Source organism: Prunus dulcis, chromosome 4 (genome assembly GCF_902201215.1).
Source record: "Prunus dulcis chromosome 4, ALMONDv2, whole genome shotgun sequence".
Lineage (NCBI taxonomy): Eukaryota > Viridiplantae > Streptophyta > Magnoliopsida > Rosales > Rosaceae > Prunus > Prunus dulcis.
The window spans coordinates 23569762-23585722 of NC_047653.1; the positions used below are offsets into that span (position 1 = coordinate 23569762).

Genomic DNA, 15961 nt, shown 5'->3' on the forward strand with positions numbered 1-15961 from the left:
ATTCGTAAAATGTACTCTTGAGGAACTGGTGAATTTGGGTTTGCAATTTACCTTGGCTTTCTCTTATTTTATTTTGTATCAGTTCCCAGTTTTTCTGTTCCTCTAGAAGGTGTGTTTTTGACGCAGCACAAGCAACAAAGGTTTCAAGCGAAACCTTGAGTAACAAGAAAAACTGGATTCCACCAGAAAATTAAGAGAAACTCTCTTGGATTAATGTTAATAAAAACTGAGTTGCAGAAACATTAGACAAACCTGTCTAAATACACAATTCTCAACAACCCTCAACCCTTCAACTGCCAGGGGAGTTATTACATAAAACTGAAAAAACAGAATTAATTTGGAGTCTTAATAACATAACTCCTAAACTGTCAAAACAGAATTTATTGGAAAATTCATTACCAAACTTTAACTGCAGTTTTGGAAGGCCAAACGACCTCAGAATGCCAAAATCTGCAATCTATAGACTAGTGGCGTCGTTCCCTTTCCGAAATGGTATTTTGCGTCCTAATTGGAGTTTGGACGACAAAACTGCAAATTCCCACTACGTCCTTTTTCTAGCTCAACCGCGATAAAATCTGCCATCTGTTCTACATCAGTTTTGTTTGTCTTGAGTAACTTTGATTTGGTGTGTGTTCTTAAGCTAGAAAAGTCGTTAATATCGTTAACCTTGCCTTCAATAACTAATTCATAGAAGGAAGAGGTAACTTGTTTTGAACGTTGTTTGTGCAAATAATCTCACGGGTGAATATTCACTTCTGGATCCTTAAACCTTCGATCTTCCTTCTCTCTCTTCCTCGATTCCTGTAAAAAATATTGGAGTAAGTACACCACACCCGGGGGGTGTTGGCCAAAGGCCTTTCGATGCCTAAGTTAGTTCGAGTGTTTGTAGGAAAACAATAGCTAAGCAAAGGGTACGGAGTTGTATGTAGGGTGTAAACCGGGTGGCCGGAGCCGTGTGGAGAAAATATAGAGAGTGGAGAGGGAGAGAGAGCTTCGGGTATTTTTCTCGTGTATAAGGAGTAGGATTTCTCAAGTCGTCCCTTGAATGATGAATGAGGCCGTCTATTTATAGGAACCTCGGGGCTAGGGTTTCGTAGGGATCGAGTCGTCCTTGATAATATCCGAATTAAATATATTATCTCTTAAGAAGATAATATCTGAATTAAATGATATTATCTTCTCTTTATTAAGATAATATCTTCATTAATGATATTATCTCTTTAAATAAAGATAATATCATATTAATTAAGATATTTATCCCAATTAATTAATTAGCCAGATAAACTGGTTTAATTAATTAATTTAAGAGATAATCTTCTTTTCCACGTGGCATGCCCTGATTGGAGACGAAAATATATGCTCCCACAAACGTGACGAAAGAAGTTGAACAATTCGTTGGCAATCTCAAAGCTATTCAAGCGGATGCAGAGCAAATGCAATGTCTTCCCTTAATGTAACTTTGCTCTAAATATACTTCACGAGGCCCATTGGTCTCTTGGATATGGAACTTATTAGTGCAACAAGCCTTTGGTCCAATATCCATTTGTTTCTTTCCTGCAGCATTGGTCTCATTTTTTGTGCTTGGCCATGGTCTTGGAAATTACCCAATAAATTATTGGCTTCTTTGAGTTCCTAATGATTCAGGATTTCCATCTCCTCATCCTCTGGCGTGAGTGAAGGGGCTATAGTAATCTTAGTAATATTAGTAAGCTAGTATTAATTTTTTATGCATTTGTTTATGTCTTTTATGTTCGGGTTTTGGATAGTATTGGTTATTTTCAGTGCTATCTTTTATAAAATCTTATGGTGCTTATTATCTTTAAGAATATTGCTACTCTTACCACATTTGTATATTATATCTTTATACCATCTTATGCGACAGCTAAGGTATACAGCCACATCAATTAAAATTATTTAATATTTTCTTTTCTTTTATGATTTATTCTAGTATATGTTTTTCTTATTGTCTTAATTAAAATACACTTCATTGATTTAATTGATGTGGCATATAATATGGATATGCCACATCATGCGGTATAGAAATGTAGGATAAAAATATGGTAAGTGTGGCATTATTCTATTTTTAATAAAGCATCTATTCCCCCCCCCCCCCCCAAAAAAAACCTACTTTTAGTGGTATATTTGGATCTTTTTAAGGTTAGAAAATAGCTTCTTTAAAGAAAAAAAAAAACATAAACACGCTAATTAAAATCGTGTCGTTTTCTTTTACATAAGTTTATAATCTCCACAATTTCTATGTTTTGTAACCTATACACTTATTATGGTAATTAGCAATACAGGTGCTTTATGAAGCACAAAAGATACTTTTAAGAACAATTTCTATTGTCTTTTTCTACTTCTCACTTTTCTATCCAGCAACTGCTTCAAGGATGATACTTTTTTTAGCTTTTTCTATTTCCGTAATCTTCTTGCCAGGCAGTTGGGCAATTCTTCCATTGCTAGTGCATGCAGTCGATGCTACCGATCATTCCAAGAAATTCTCGAGCTTCGGCTTTTTGTAAAAGCCGTTAGAGGTCCCTGGAAGTAGGTCTGCGCAGGTAGTCCCGAGTGTAAAGAGTTTCAACCTCATCACAAAATCTTACCAAGGCCTCCAACGTAGTGGACTTCCCCATCGGGGCAATCTCATCCACCTGATCAACAGATGAACCATACGCCAACATTCATATAACAGCTGTAAGCTTTTGCTCCGGAAGAAGTCCCAAAACCCCAGCAACATTACACTTTTGAACAAAGTATGCATCATAATTGCAAATATCATGCATGACTTTATTGAACAAATAGGGTTGCATTCTATATCGCCTTCGAAAATCAACATCAGAGTACAAAGAAGTTGGGATAAAATAATTTTCCAAAAGATTCTTACCCCGAGAATGCCTATGTCTGTCCACATTCGGGCCACGGCCGACTTGTGAACCAAGGCGGCGACCTTGGTTCTCTTCATCAAGCAAAGCCACTGTATGACAAATTGTTCATTTTCTTCTCTCTGCAACCTTTGCCTTTTAACTCGTCTACTGCTTCTCTCATTTGTTTCTCGCTCTTGCCTCTCCAAGCATCTCCTCAAATCTTCCATTGAGAATGGAGTATGAATCCTAAATTCTGATAAATGAAAATATAGAAAGATGTGGTGTGAGAGATATGAGCTGAGCCTCTGGTTTTATAGAAAATGTTGGCCAGATAGAGATGCCACGTGGCTTGATTTGATAGGATGAAAATCTTATATGAAATTTGAAATTCATTCAAAATTTGAAAGTTATCTGAATTTTGAATTTTGAATTTTGAAATTCATCCGAAATTTGAACCCAAAAATCTTATCCGGAAATTTTATCCGATTATGAATAGTATTGACGCGTAGGAACCCGAAAATCTTATCCGAAAATATTATCCAAATTAATTATTAAAGTAAAAAAAAATTGTGAAAAAAACAAACAAATGAATAGTAATTGCCCTTTGCCATGACAACGGGTGAAAACAGAAATGACTTTTTGCAAGGGCAACTACTATTAACGTGAATAGTGGCTGCCCTAACCCCCCTTTGTCATAGCAAATAGCAAATGAGTGGAGTTGCTCTAATGGAACTTAGGAAGTAAAATATGTTTATATCAGACCAAAGGTCCTCTCTTCAAATATCCGACTTATGAGCAATTTATCAAATAACTCGTAAACAATTGAGTTGGGGCAAATTGGGGAAAATAAAGAAAGAAGAGCAGGTCCTGTGAGCCCAGCAAGTTGACCATTTGACTTGAAGAAACCGCGTTAAACCGTCTCAAACGCGTCATAAGATCTCGCAACTGTCAGAAAATCTTGGTATTTGCTTGCTTCAGGCCCATTACATGCCCAAATCATGTTCGAAATTTGAAATTTGAATAGCGCTGATCTTTAGTCGAATATTATTTGATTTCCAAACCTCTCTCTTTTCACAATTTGCAATTTCTTCATTCTCTCTCTCTCTCTCTCTCTCTCTCTCTCTCTCTCTTCATTCTCTTTCTCTGTGAAAGTGAAACCCAGTTGCGTTTGAGCTCACTAACGAATTCAAAATCCGCGAAACCCTAAATCCACCCATCCACTCTCTCATTCTGATCGATCGATTTTCAATTGATCGCCTTTTCACTTTCCTCAATTTGTTTCTTTCTTTTCTGAGTTGTTCTTTCTGTGATTTGAAGAGTTGTGTTCTGGGAATGAAGGGGAAAATGGAAGGTGATTTTCAGTTTGGGTCGAATTCAAATTCTTTGGATCTTCTCTCTGAGGTTGCAGTTGTTGTAAAAAATTGGGAGGAAGAAGATGTTGAGAAGGCCATATCCATGGCTGTGAGAAGCCGCTGCAATCCACTTCAGGGATTTGGGTTTGATGGGTATTTGGTTCCTGACAAGGCCACGATCAAGATAACGAGTAGGGTTAGGGTTTCATCATCATCATCATCATCCGCCTTGGATATGTTGCTTCAAGTTACAAGCAATGAATTGATGGAGTTGAAAAAAGCCAACACCTTCAGTTGCATATACATACCGAAGAAGAAAAGAACAAGTCTGAGGAGGGGGAGGACAATGCTAACTTCCTTTCCATGCTCTTCTCATGATTCCATCCCACTCCATCAGATACCAAGGAAGAAAAGGTCCAATCTGAGGAGGACTAAAAGGGCTTTCTTGCCAGATTTTTCTCATGATTCCACCGTCCAAGTTATAAAAAAGGCTATGCAAGAATTAGAAAGGGTTTTGGCAGAGAAGGGTACTGTTGACTTCACACTCTTCCCACTCAACGACATTTGCATACCCAAGAAGAAAGCTGCCAAAGTGAATGCAATGGATCTCTGCTCATTCCGGCTTAACTCCCCTTCCGGTTCAAGTACCTCTTGCATCAGCCAGGACTGTTAGTGCATTGCATACATATAAGGAGTAAGGTCTTTTAGTTTTGTTATAGAGATTCTTTGGGTTTCTTGCTTCTGAAACCAATTCATTAATTGATTACACTGTAAATCATTATATATAGTTGATTGAATTTAATTGTTCTATTTTTCTTATAAAGGGTTGAATTGTTTGTTGTTATCTCTTCAATGGAATGAATCTTCAATGGGGTTCTGTGCATACTCAAATTGAGGCAAGTTTTTCTCTTGTGCTTTATCTTCGCATGCTATTCTGTCTGCCTGTCCATTTTTATATTCTTTTCCTCATTAATTCATGCTTCAAATTTGGAATTGAATTTTTTTAATTAGATTATGCATACGTTAATTTTCTGATTATTTGGTTGGCTAATATCATCATTCTACTTATGGAGGAGAAGAGAAGAGCTATCTTCTTTATTGTCTCATAATTTTTTAATCTGTGGCTAATATTTGTGGTTGGTACCTTTTGTCCAATTTTGTTATTGTGTCCCACATGGCTTTCATGTTTTTTTGGGTCAAGTAAAAACAGCTAAGCAATGCAAAAATCTCTATTTTGGTTAACTGGGGTATAATTTTGACAAACATGATACAATATTCATGAAGGATCAACTTTTGAGTCTTGGATCATCTAGTTTAGTACTTTCAGCTAGATTGGATGATTTGTTTGGTGATTCTGTAGCGATTATAGTTTGAAAGAGGAACTACAGAGGCATGAGCAAGAAATGTCATGTTGGTGCAGTTAATAGCATATTTTTTAACCTTTAGTCAATTTGCAACGTAAATTGTAAACAGCATATCGTTCTTGACTATGCTCTGTTTACAATCAATCAAACATCCAACACCTTAGAGGATGCTAGTTCTTCTTACTGTTCAGTATCAGTACAAGTTGTTGACTTTCATCCTTCAACCTCTGTAAAACTTAGACCTATTTCTGAATATCTTCGTTACAGTGCGTTAGTTCTCTTTCCATGGAGCTGTCCTTTTCTACGGAATTAGGCTCAGAAAATCTGTATAATTAAGCTCATCACAAGTATAGAAAGTGGTGAATTTGTATAATTCCCCATTCTGTAAATCTGTACAATTATGCTCATTACTAGTATAGAAGAACTGTCCCTCCACAAAGAAAATTTGTATATTTAGGCTCTGGAATGCTATGTGGTGAATTTCAACTCTTTCACTAACCAATCTTCAACTTTCCTTTGATTATTACTTGAAGAACTGGATTAATTGTCATATCTGAAAGTGCAGCTTGTCCTTTGTAATTCTTGAGCAATTCTTCTCTGTGGTTCTGATTTCTACTTCCTTTCTTGAGCAATGAGGAAGAAAAAGGAGCCAACCAGTTCACTGCCTCAGTGAAGAGGTCGTTCAGAAAATGCAGATGAGAATTAAGCACCAGTGGAGAGCATTGCTCGTAAATGAGGTAAGATTCTTATAAACAACCAAAACTAATCTCGAAATTCAAAATTATGCGGTTGAGATAAGATAATTTTTTAGCTCACAATCAGACATCACATGGACCTCTAGTTGAATTCTTATAGCCGCCAATAGTGACAACCCTAAGCTCATGAGTCTATTTGGAGAGCAATGAACAACAGAGTAATGAGGATGAAACGTCTATTGTTGCAGTGCATAGCATATTTTTTGACCTTTTGACAATTTGATTTCTAAGCAGCATATCCTGCTCTCTCTCTCTCTCCCTCTTCATTTATTTTTCTCTCCAACCTTCTCAGATTCATCTCCCTTTTTGAGGCTATCAAATATCAGTTATCTGCGTGGTGCAACATTTCTGTGCATATACTATGTTCGCTGCATTGAAAGTCTTGTTTACCTGATTGTTCTTGTTGTTAAGCCTCTCTTTATTCCCCCTCCCCCTTTCCTCTTTTCCTGATCTTCTCGCTTTCATCTCAGTTTTTGAGGCTTTCGGGTATCGGTTGTGTGCTTGGTGCAGGATTTCTGTACATGTACTATGCTCACTATACAAGGGCAGTTTCTCTAGAACTTAATATTGATCTATATTTTGCTATGAAATGCAAATCTTATGCATCCAAATCCTTCAAGGTGGCTAAGCATTTTAAATGTCTTGGATGGTCTGCCAGGTTTACGTTGTTTTTCAGCTGATCATATGAATTATCTTGATTGATGATTATGTATGGACAACTTGTCTGTCTTTCCTTGTATGTTTATTAAACTTTAAGCTCTCTTGTATGAAAAAAGAGGTTCGGTGTATTCTTACTCTTGTTGGGTGATATCATTTTGGTTGGGATTTCATCTCAAAAGTAAATTTATAATTGAAATTATTTCTTTTGAAAGGTTATATTCGACACATGATTGTTACTTTTTTTGGAACTCCTGAAAAAATCTTGTTAGAAAGATTTTGCAGGGATTTCATCCCAAAAGTAACCTTGTTTTTTTTTTTTTGGCTAAACAAAGAATAAATTCAATTTGTTGCAAACCTTGTTTCTATGTTTTTTTTGGCTAAACATAATTCGCAATATTTTTAAGTTCCTATGACTTTCACTTGGTAAAAATTTCAAGAATAATCAAAACAAGAAACCTTTGATTAAAAATTGTTCAACCTTTGATTAAAAAAAGCAAAAAAGAAGAAAAAGCTATTCAACCTTAGCTAATGAAAAATAAACATATGTTAATTTGGGTGACAAATAACACAAGCATATGTTAATTGTCACGCATTCCTCATCCTAAATTGGTCCAATGCGCCCCTCTTTAGGTGATGAAGTTATTTTACTTGTCATGCCTTCACAATGATGCATTGTTCTACATTCAATTAAGTGTGAATCTCATTGATGAACTATCAACTCAAATATGAACATGAGTCTAATTCATAAAGACTTGGCGTGCAGGTAAACACTGGTACCTAAAAGACAAACAAAATAGATAATTCTTTTTATTTCTAACAAGGTTTGTGGAATGGCTCTTTTGATTTGAATTGATTACATGAGATATGGGAGGAAATTAAATAAGTAATACCAACAGGTTTTGAATATAGAAACTGTTATCTGATCCTACTGTCTACAAACTGTTATCTAATGCTATTGTCCGTGTAGAAGCCAATGTGATATGTGCCGTATTACAATAAGTTCTGTAAAAACTCACCCGTCGCCTAAATGTACACTTTGAAAACTACTTAAACTGATGAGGCCATTTAGCTACACCACCGTTTATCTAAATGTATTGAAAACTATTTAAACCGATGGGGCTATATCTAATACTGATCATGGAAAAACACATATTTATGTTATGAATTATTATTATTATTTCTTATCTTGCTCCTCAGACTTCTTTAGCATCATTCTGCACTTTTTATTTGGTTAAGAACGCACTTGTACCGTAGGGGATAACATGTTGGTTTTTGCAAAGCATTGGAAACATATTTGAGTTGAAGGTCTCTATAAGACTTACTCTTGGAAATAGAATTGTTTGGACTAAGCTATGCAAGTGGCTCAATTGAGTGGCTTGTGGGTTTAGCCTTTGGGTCAATGCATAATCAGTTGGGTCAATGATTAATTTATATAGATAAATAATATATATTTAATTGGGGCTATTGGGCTCTGTGATTTAAAATTAAATCCGATTAATTAAATTAACTGCAAGTTAGTTAATTAATTAATTAATTGAATTACTTTTTAAAATTCAAAAATCAGATAAGTTTGTCTGATTGCGTTTTACCATCAACAAGTATCAGCCCTCTATATAAACAGGAGCCCTGGTTCTGTTGAAACACATCAAAAAATGTAGATATCATTCAAAGTCATCATTCATGTTCATAGCCTGAGAGAAACACACTAATTTTGCCAGAAATCAAAGCCTTCGTGCTAGGACTTTGATTTTAGATAGTTGTATTTTGGTGGAGTAGACGCCTGTAGAACTACAAGCACTGAATAGGGGCGAAATTTTGTTTCAAGGACATTGCAAACTGCAAGCCTCTATCTGAAAAACCAGCCAATTTTTATTTTACTGCATTCTTTAATTTCGTGGTTTTATTTATTGTTTAATTTAATTGTTAAATTAAGTTATTACTGTAATACTGGTTGTTCAGCCAACAATCTTGAAACATAAATAGATCAATCAATAATTAGTGTCTGTTAATGGACTCAATGGGGCTAAGAATCCTCACTCTGAAAAGCCAGAGAAGTTCAAAGGAGTGGACTTCAAACGATGGCAACAAAAGATGTTTTATTTAAGAACAATGAACTTGGCAAATGTTATCAAAGAAGTTTCAGTGGCAAAAGAGGATCCTATTCCAAAGAAAACTCTAAGTGCTATAGATAGGGGTGGGCGCGGTCTGGTTCTCATCTCAAACTGGAATTGAAATTGGTACTATTTAACCGGTTCGGTTTAGACAAAAAAATTTCAAAAATTGGCCGGTTCGTTTTGATCGGTTTCGGTTTTGAATTGGATTATTAATTTATTTTTGTTTTATTTTTTTTTCAAAAAAAATATTTTTAAAAAATATTTTTTAGAATAAAAATAAAAATAATTTATTTTGTTGGCTTAAAAATTAACAAATAATCTAATTCATACATTTATAAATTTTTTGAAGTTGAACTTGGAAAAATAGTGATTATAAAATTTAAAATATGGCATTAGATTTTAAAAATAAATAAATATATATATATATGATCGATTCGGTTTGGTTTGGTCCGGTGTAAAATCGGAACCGAAACTGATTGGAACCGATTTGGTCTGATTCTGCTCCTGTTTGTTGACTTTTTTGGTCAACCAGTTTTTTTTCCCCTTTTTTTTTTCACCAGTTCTTTTTGGTGTTTCGGTTTTCCGGTCCCGATACCCACCCCTAGCCATAAATGCTTGGAAGTATTCTGAATTTTGTTGTAGGAACTATATCTTGAACAGTCTTGATGATAATCTTTATGATATTTATCCAACCTATAAAATAGCCAAGGAATTATGGGAATCACTAGAGAAAAAATTTATATTCGAAGATGCTGGTTCTAAGAAGTTTTTCATTGGCAAATTTCTGAAATTTAGTATGGTGGATTCCAGGTCTGTAGTCACACAAGTTGAAGAACTCCATAAGTTAATCTCTGAACTTCGTGCGAAGGAATGATCAATGAATGAACATTTTTAGGTTGGTGCAATGATTGAGAAATTACCACTGTCTTGGAATGATTTTAAGATATACCTTAAGCATAAGAGCAGAGAGATGAATATGAAAGATCTCATTCTCAGGCTATGAGTGGAAGAGGATCATAAGAAGGGTCACAAAAATGATGTGTCTGCCTTTGAAGCCAATGCCAATATCGTTGAGGGAAAAGCCTTCACACCAAAGGATCAATCTAAGAAGAATAAGGGCAAGAATTTTAATAAGCAAGATGTTGCCCTTGCACTAAAGGCAAAGGATTTCAAGAAGATTAAGGGCTCTTGCTGGGTTTGTGGAAAACTAGGCCATAAAGCACAAGAATATCGCCACCGAATGGACCATAATCCTACCAATCAAGGCAACAATCATAGGAGAAACAACTAGGCCAATGTGACTGAGGATTTTGTTGCTGTTGTTTCATAAACCAATATGGTTTCGAATGACAAAGATTGGTGGATATTGATACAGGTGCTACCAAGCATATTTATGGTGACATAAATATGTTTTCTGATTACCATCAGATTTCTGGTGGAGAAAAGCAATATATGGGCAATGCCTCTGCTTCTGTAATTCAAGGAAAAGGCAAAGTGGTGCTGAAATTCACTTCTGGAAACCCTGCAGAATGTGCTGCATGTTCCAGAAATGAGGAAAAATCTTGTGTCAGGCCCATTGTTGAGTAACAAGGGCTTTAAACTTGTACTTGAGTTTGGCAAGTTTGTCCTAACTAAGGGAGGAACGTTTGCAAGAAAAAGGCTACTTGGCTGATGGTCTTTTCCAACTCAATGTATTAGCTTTTGATGCTATTACTGAAATAAATAAGGCTTCTACTTATACTGTTGAGTCATCTAATTTATGGCATGCTAGATTAGGACATTTTAATTTTCATTCTTCACATAGAATGTGTAATTTAGAAATATTCTAAAAGTTTAATATTGTTTTCAATAATAAGTGCCAAACATGTATGGAATCCAAATTTGCTAGACAAAATTTTAAGTCAATTTTGGGAAGATCAAATGAATTACTTGGTCTAATTCATAGTGATCTTTGTGACTTTAAGTCTACACCAACTCGTGGAGGGAAGAATTATTAAATCTCCTTCATTGATGATTGCAGTAAGTTTTGCTATGTTTACTTGATTCATAGCAAAGATGAGGCTGTGAATTTGTTAAAGACATATACGGCTGAAGTAGAGAATCAACTTGAGAGAAAAATTAAGGTACTTAGATCAAATAAAGGTGGGGAGTATGAATCTTAGGCCTTCTCTAACTTTCGTACTACACATGGAATTGTACATCAAACAATAGCTCCTTACACACCACAACAAAATGGTGTTGTAAAAAGGAAAAATAAAACTTTTAAAGATATGATTAATTCCATGTTAAATAGCTCAGGGCTTCCACACAATATGTGGAGTGAAGCATTACTTACTGCAAATAGAGTTTTAAATAAAATCCCACATAAGAAGACTAATAAGTCTCCTTATGAAATATGAAAAGAAAGAATACTCCCTTATAAGACACTGAAAGTATAGGATTGTCTAGCAAAACTACAATTTCCTTTACCAAAGCGAACTAAACTTGGACCAAGGACTATTGACTGTGTATTCATTGGATATGCAAACAATAGTGCTGCTTATAGATCTCTAGTAGTGAAATCTGAAATTCCGAACATACATGTTAACACTATCATTGAATCAGTTAATGCAGAATTCTTTATGAAAATATATCCTTACGAAGAAAATAAATCTGGTTCAACTATAAAGTGGACACATGATCAAATTCATGATGAAGTCTCTTCCTTAAGAGTTCAAGAAATAGATTCTGAACTAAGAAGAGGAACAATAACAAAAGTATCAAAGAACTTTGGGGCATATTTTCTTACTTTCTTGTCTGAAAGTGAACCACAAACTTATCATGAAGCCATAACTTCACCTGAGGCTCCTTTTTGGAAGGAAGCAATAAAAAGTGAAGTAGAGTCCATTATGCAAAATAATGGGAATTGGTTGATTTACCTCCTGATAACAACCCATTGGACGCAAATGTATTTTAAAAAAGAAGCTAAAAGTTGATGGCACCATTGACAAGTATAAGGCACGTTTAGTTGCTAAGGGATACCGCTAAAAGGAGGGTTTGGATTATTTCGACACTTATTCTCCAGTTTCACGTATTACATCTATTAGGATGCTAATAGCAATTGCAGTTGTTTACATCTATTAGGAAGTCATTATATGGACTTAAACAAGCACCAAAACAAGGTGTGTAATATCCATTGATTATGTAAAGTCAAAGGAAAATATAGCAGATCTTTTGACAAATGGCCTACCAAGAGATCAAACACTGTATGCATCAAGGGGAATGGGACTCAAGCCAATTCGGTGAATCAAATCGGGTGAAAACCTAACCTAGTTGATTGGAGATCTCATGGTCTAGGTTCAATAGGCAAACTAGTTGGGGATGATTCAATGTATTGAACACACATAATGCCCATTTCTATGATACGTGTGTGTTGTCTATTAATGATTAAGGGTATGCGACGACATCTACTCGAGGTGGACCACTTTGTCAAATCCATTCTGAATCCCCGATCCCAGAAGCAAAAATTATTTGCTTCATATCAAGAAGGATACAGGAAAGATGTCGAAAGGTGTTTTGATATCCTTCAAGCTCGGTGGTTGATTATTCGAGGTGCAGCCGTTATGTTTGATGAGGAGGTCCTTAGAAGCATTATGATGACTTGCATCATCCTCCATAATATGATTGTGGAGGATGAGTATGATTACGATGCTACAGAGGTCTACAAACCGGATCGAATGAACACGGCCTTGACACGAATTTATGATAGGCCCATGGGGCCAAGTGGAGAACCATTTGAGCCGGATCCGTTGGTTAGGGATGGTCGTTATATGACTCGTATAATAGATCGATATACAAAGATGCAATCTTCGTATATTCATGAAAGGCGTCAACTTGATTTGATGGAGCATCTGTGGGCGGTGAAAGGCAATGAAGGTGAATGATGGAGCATAGATGCTTTGGTTAGGTTTTATTTAGTTATGGTTTGGTTGTGTTGTTTTTTATTTTTTATGGTTAGGTTGTGGTTTGTTATTATTATTGTGCTTTGGTTGTAGTTTTTATTTATTTTTTATTATGCTTTGGTTGTGGTTTTTCCTTTTAATTAAGTTTTGTTTGATGTATGGAACATGTTGAATACAAATGTATTTTCTTGAATGCTTTGTTTATTAAATAAAGAAAGCCAATACAAGTCATTAAGAATTACTACTACTAAAATAAAAGACATGAATTACAACAACTTTAATAGAAAACATGAAAAATACAAATAAATAAAAGGTATGTTAACTAATTTAATGGTTTTGATCATTTAACCAATCTGTGTTGCCACTGGCGGACCCAGGAATTTTTCAATGGAGGTGCAATTTTAAAAGCTAAGAGCTCAACCAAAAAAAAGAAAAAAAAAGAAAGAAAGAAAAGGGAAGACAACTAAACATCCTTGTCATTTAAAAAAATACTAATGTTATTCATAATACCTCGAATAACGTGTCACGTAGCTTCTTTCTTCCTCATCGAGTTTGCTACTGATCTTACTAATATAGAGGGAGAGAGAGTTAAATAAGAAAAAAAAATTATTAAAAAAAGAATAAACAAAATTGGCGTTTGCTCAAGAAAAAAAAAATGCATTCGACTTACTTTGCATTGGTGTACTCAAGAAGGAAAAAAAACGCAGGATTCTTGTAATGCCTACACACACTTTGATTAAATTGGCTGATGTTATTGGTCTTTTATAAAGAGAATTCTCAATTCTACTTAATTAAGGAATTCCTAGTTCTACTTAATTAAGGAATTCCCAAAACCCAATTGGATAAAGAAAACTCCCAATTAAGTAAGGAAATAGAGGCCCTTTTGAAAAGCCCACGTGATACAACAGCTGGTCCCCTTTTTTTATAAAATTTTTTTTAAACTCTGGTCTAAAACGACGTCGTTTTGGCTAGGTTAAAAAAAAAAAAAAAAAGCAACGCATTTTAAACAGCCTAGTCCAAAACGACGTCGTTTTGGCCAGGCTTTGTTAAAAAAAAAAAAAAAAAGAAAAAAAAAAGGAAGTGCGCGCTGCTCGCGCATGCACCAGCAGCTGCCTAGCGCCCATACTGGTTTGCGCATTTCGTCGAATAGATTGTGTGCATTGCTGGTCTGAAGCAGAGGTGCAACTCCAGCATTTGTAATGGATATTTCTGGTGACCGGAGGTGCAGGCGCACCTCCTTGCTCCTGCACAGGTCCGCCACTGTGTTTTGCTAGGTCCATCGTCAAGGAAAAGTCTTCTTCACATAACATCCATTCGTTCTAACTTCCAAAATTGTTTTGTTTCAAGGGACATATGGCTTGTATCCATGGCCATGGTTTCCCGATCTGTCTTCTCAATGTGTTGTTTGCACAAATACTCCATTTCTTATATATATTCTGCTCGAATTGCCATCTCATTCTCTTGGTGTTTCTTCTCCATTTTCAATTCTTATGGCAGCCTGCCTTGCAATTTCCTCCAAAAGTTTTGATGTATTACTGCTAGAATTACTCCCTTTCTTCGCCTTCGCAGCCTTTCGGCCAACGGGCTTCGGCTCTTTTTCGATGGGTGAGTCTTGACTTATAGAGGAATTGAGAGGTCAATTCGATGTCATTGAATCATGGAGTGGCGTCTCATTTAACATAACTGGGGGACCCGTGTCAATAATTATGAAGCGTTTGCAATTTTTCACCACCTCCCAACATTCATGATGGTGGAAAGTTTTTTTGCCTTGCCCAATTGCACCAAACCACATCTGTACTTGTATAATCTATTAACAAAATAATAATAATAATAATGCAAGTAATATTTAAAATATATTGGAAATGCAAGTAACATAAAAAAAATAATGGAAATGCAATAAACCTTACAAATATATTGGAAATGCAACAAATATTCAAGTAACATAAAAAAAAAAAAAAATAGAAATGCAATTAACCTTACAAATATATTGGAAATGCAAGAAATATTTACAAAATTTTGAAAATGCAAGAAATATTTACAAAATATTGAAAATGCAAGAAACATTAAAATATATATTAGGACATTAAACTTAATAAGACGAAAATTACAAAATATTTACCTAGTTACTAAGATTTTCCCTGCTTTTTATGGTTGTCTCTCGCTTTTGCCAAGACATCTCTCCATTTTGCCAACTCTTTATTGAGAATTTTCCACTTACTAGACAATGCCATTTCCGTAAGAGTCAACTCCGGAATTCTTTCACAAAATTTGACATGAATTTTTTTCCACATATGACAAAATTTCATCTCATTGCTTGACACGGGACAATGACTAATTTAGAGCCAAGACTCAGACAAGAAAACATCTTCCATGGTGCTTTACGCCCCTCCGGTTTCGATAGAAGAAGCCATAAAGATAAGAAACAAAAATACAATTTGAAAGAGAATAAAATGTTGAGTAAGAGTGGATAATAGTAGAAGTAGAAGAAAATGTATGAGGATTGGCGTTGAAAGTGAAGGGTATTGATAAGTATTTATAGAAAAAAATTTCAGAATTTTTTGGTATATTTTTAAAAAAAATTCGATTTTTTTCATAATTTTATTGCCAAAAAAAGGCCAGCCGTTGGATTGGAGGAGGAGAAGCAGATTGGAGCGCCCAGGCTGCTACACATGTCTTCTGGCCTTCGAAAACGTGCATAGCTGACGTCAGTGCAAATTTATTTTTTTTACCGTTGGTGCGTGCAATGCACGCACCAACAGTAAAAAAAAATTTGAACTGCGCGATCCCCTTGGGCTTGAGCTCGAGCGAAACTTGCCTTCGAGCCAGCCCGGCTTCGTGGGTCCCCAGCTAGCCCGGGCAAAAGTGGCCCGTTGGAACTGGGTTTTTCACGCAGCCACGTGCCCACCCCCCA

At 35.5% G+C, this 15961-nt stretch overlaps 1 protein-coding gene across 1 annotated transcript; it reads left to right on the forward strand.

Moving 5' to 3' along the window:
• The first annotated feature begins 3701 nt into the window (after window positions 1-3701).
• LOC117626704 lies at window positions 3702-7123 on the forward strand. The gene has a single exon (XM_034358518.1). It carries the CDS (start codon window positions 4197-4199, stop codon window positions 4887-4889), a length of 693 nt encoding a protein of 230 aa, XP_034214409.1. The 5' UTR covers window positions 3702-4196; the 3' UTR covers window positions 4890-7123.
• Window positions 7124-15961: the final 8838 nt, after the last annotated feature.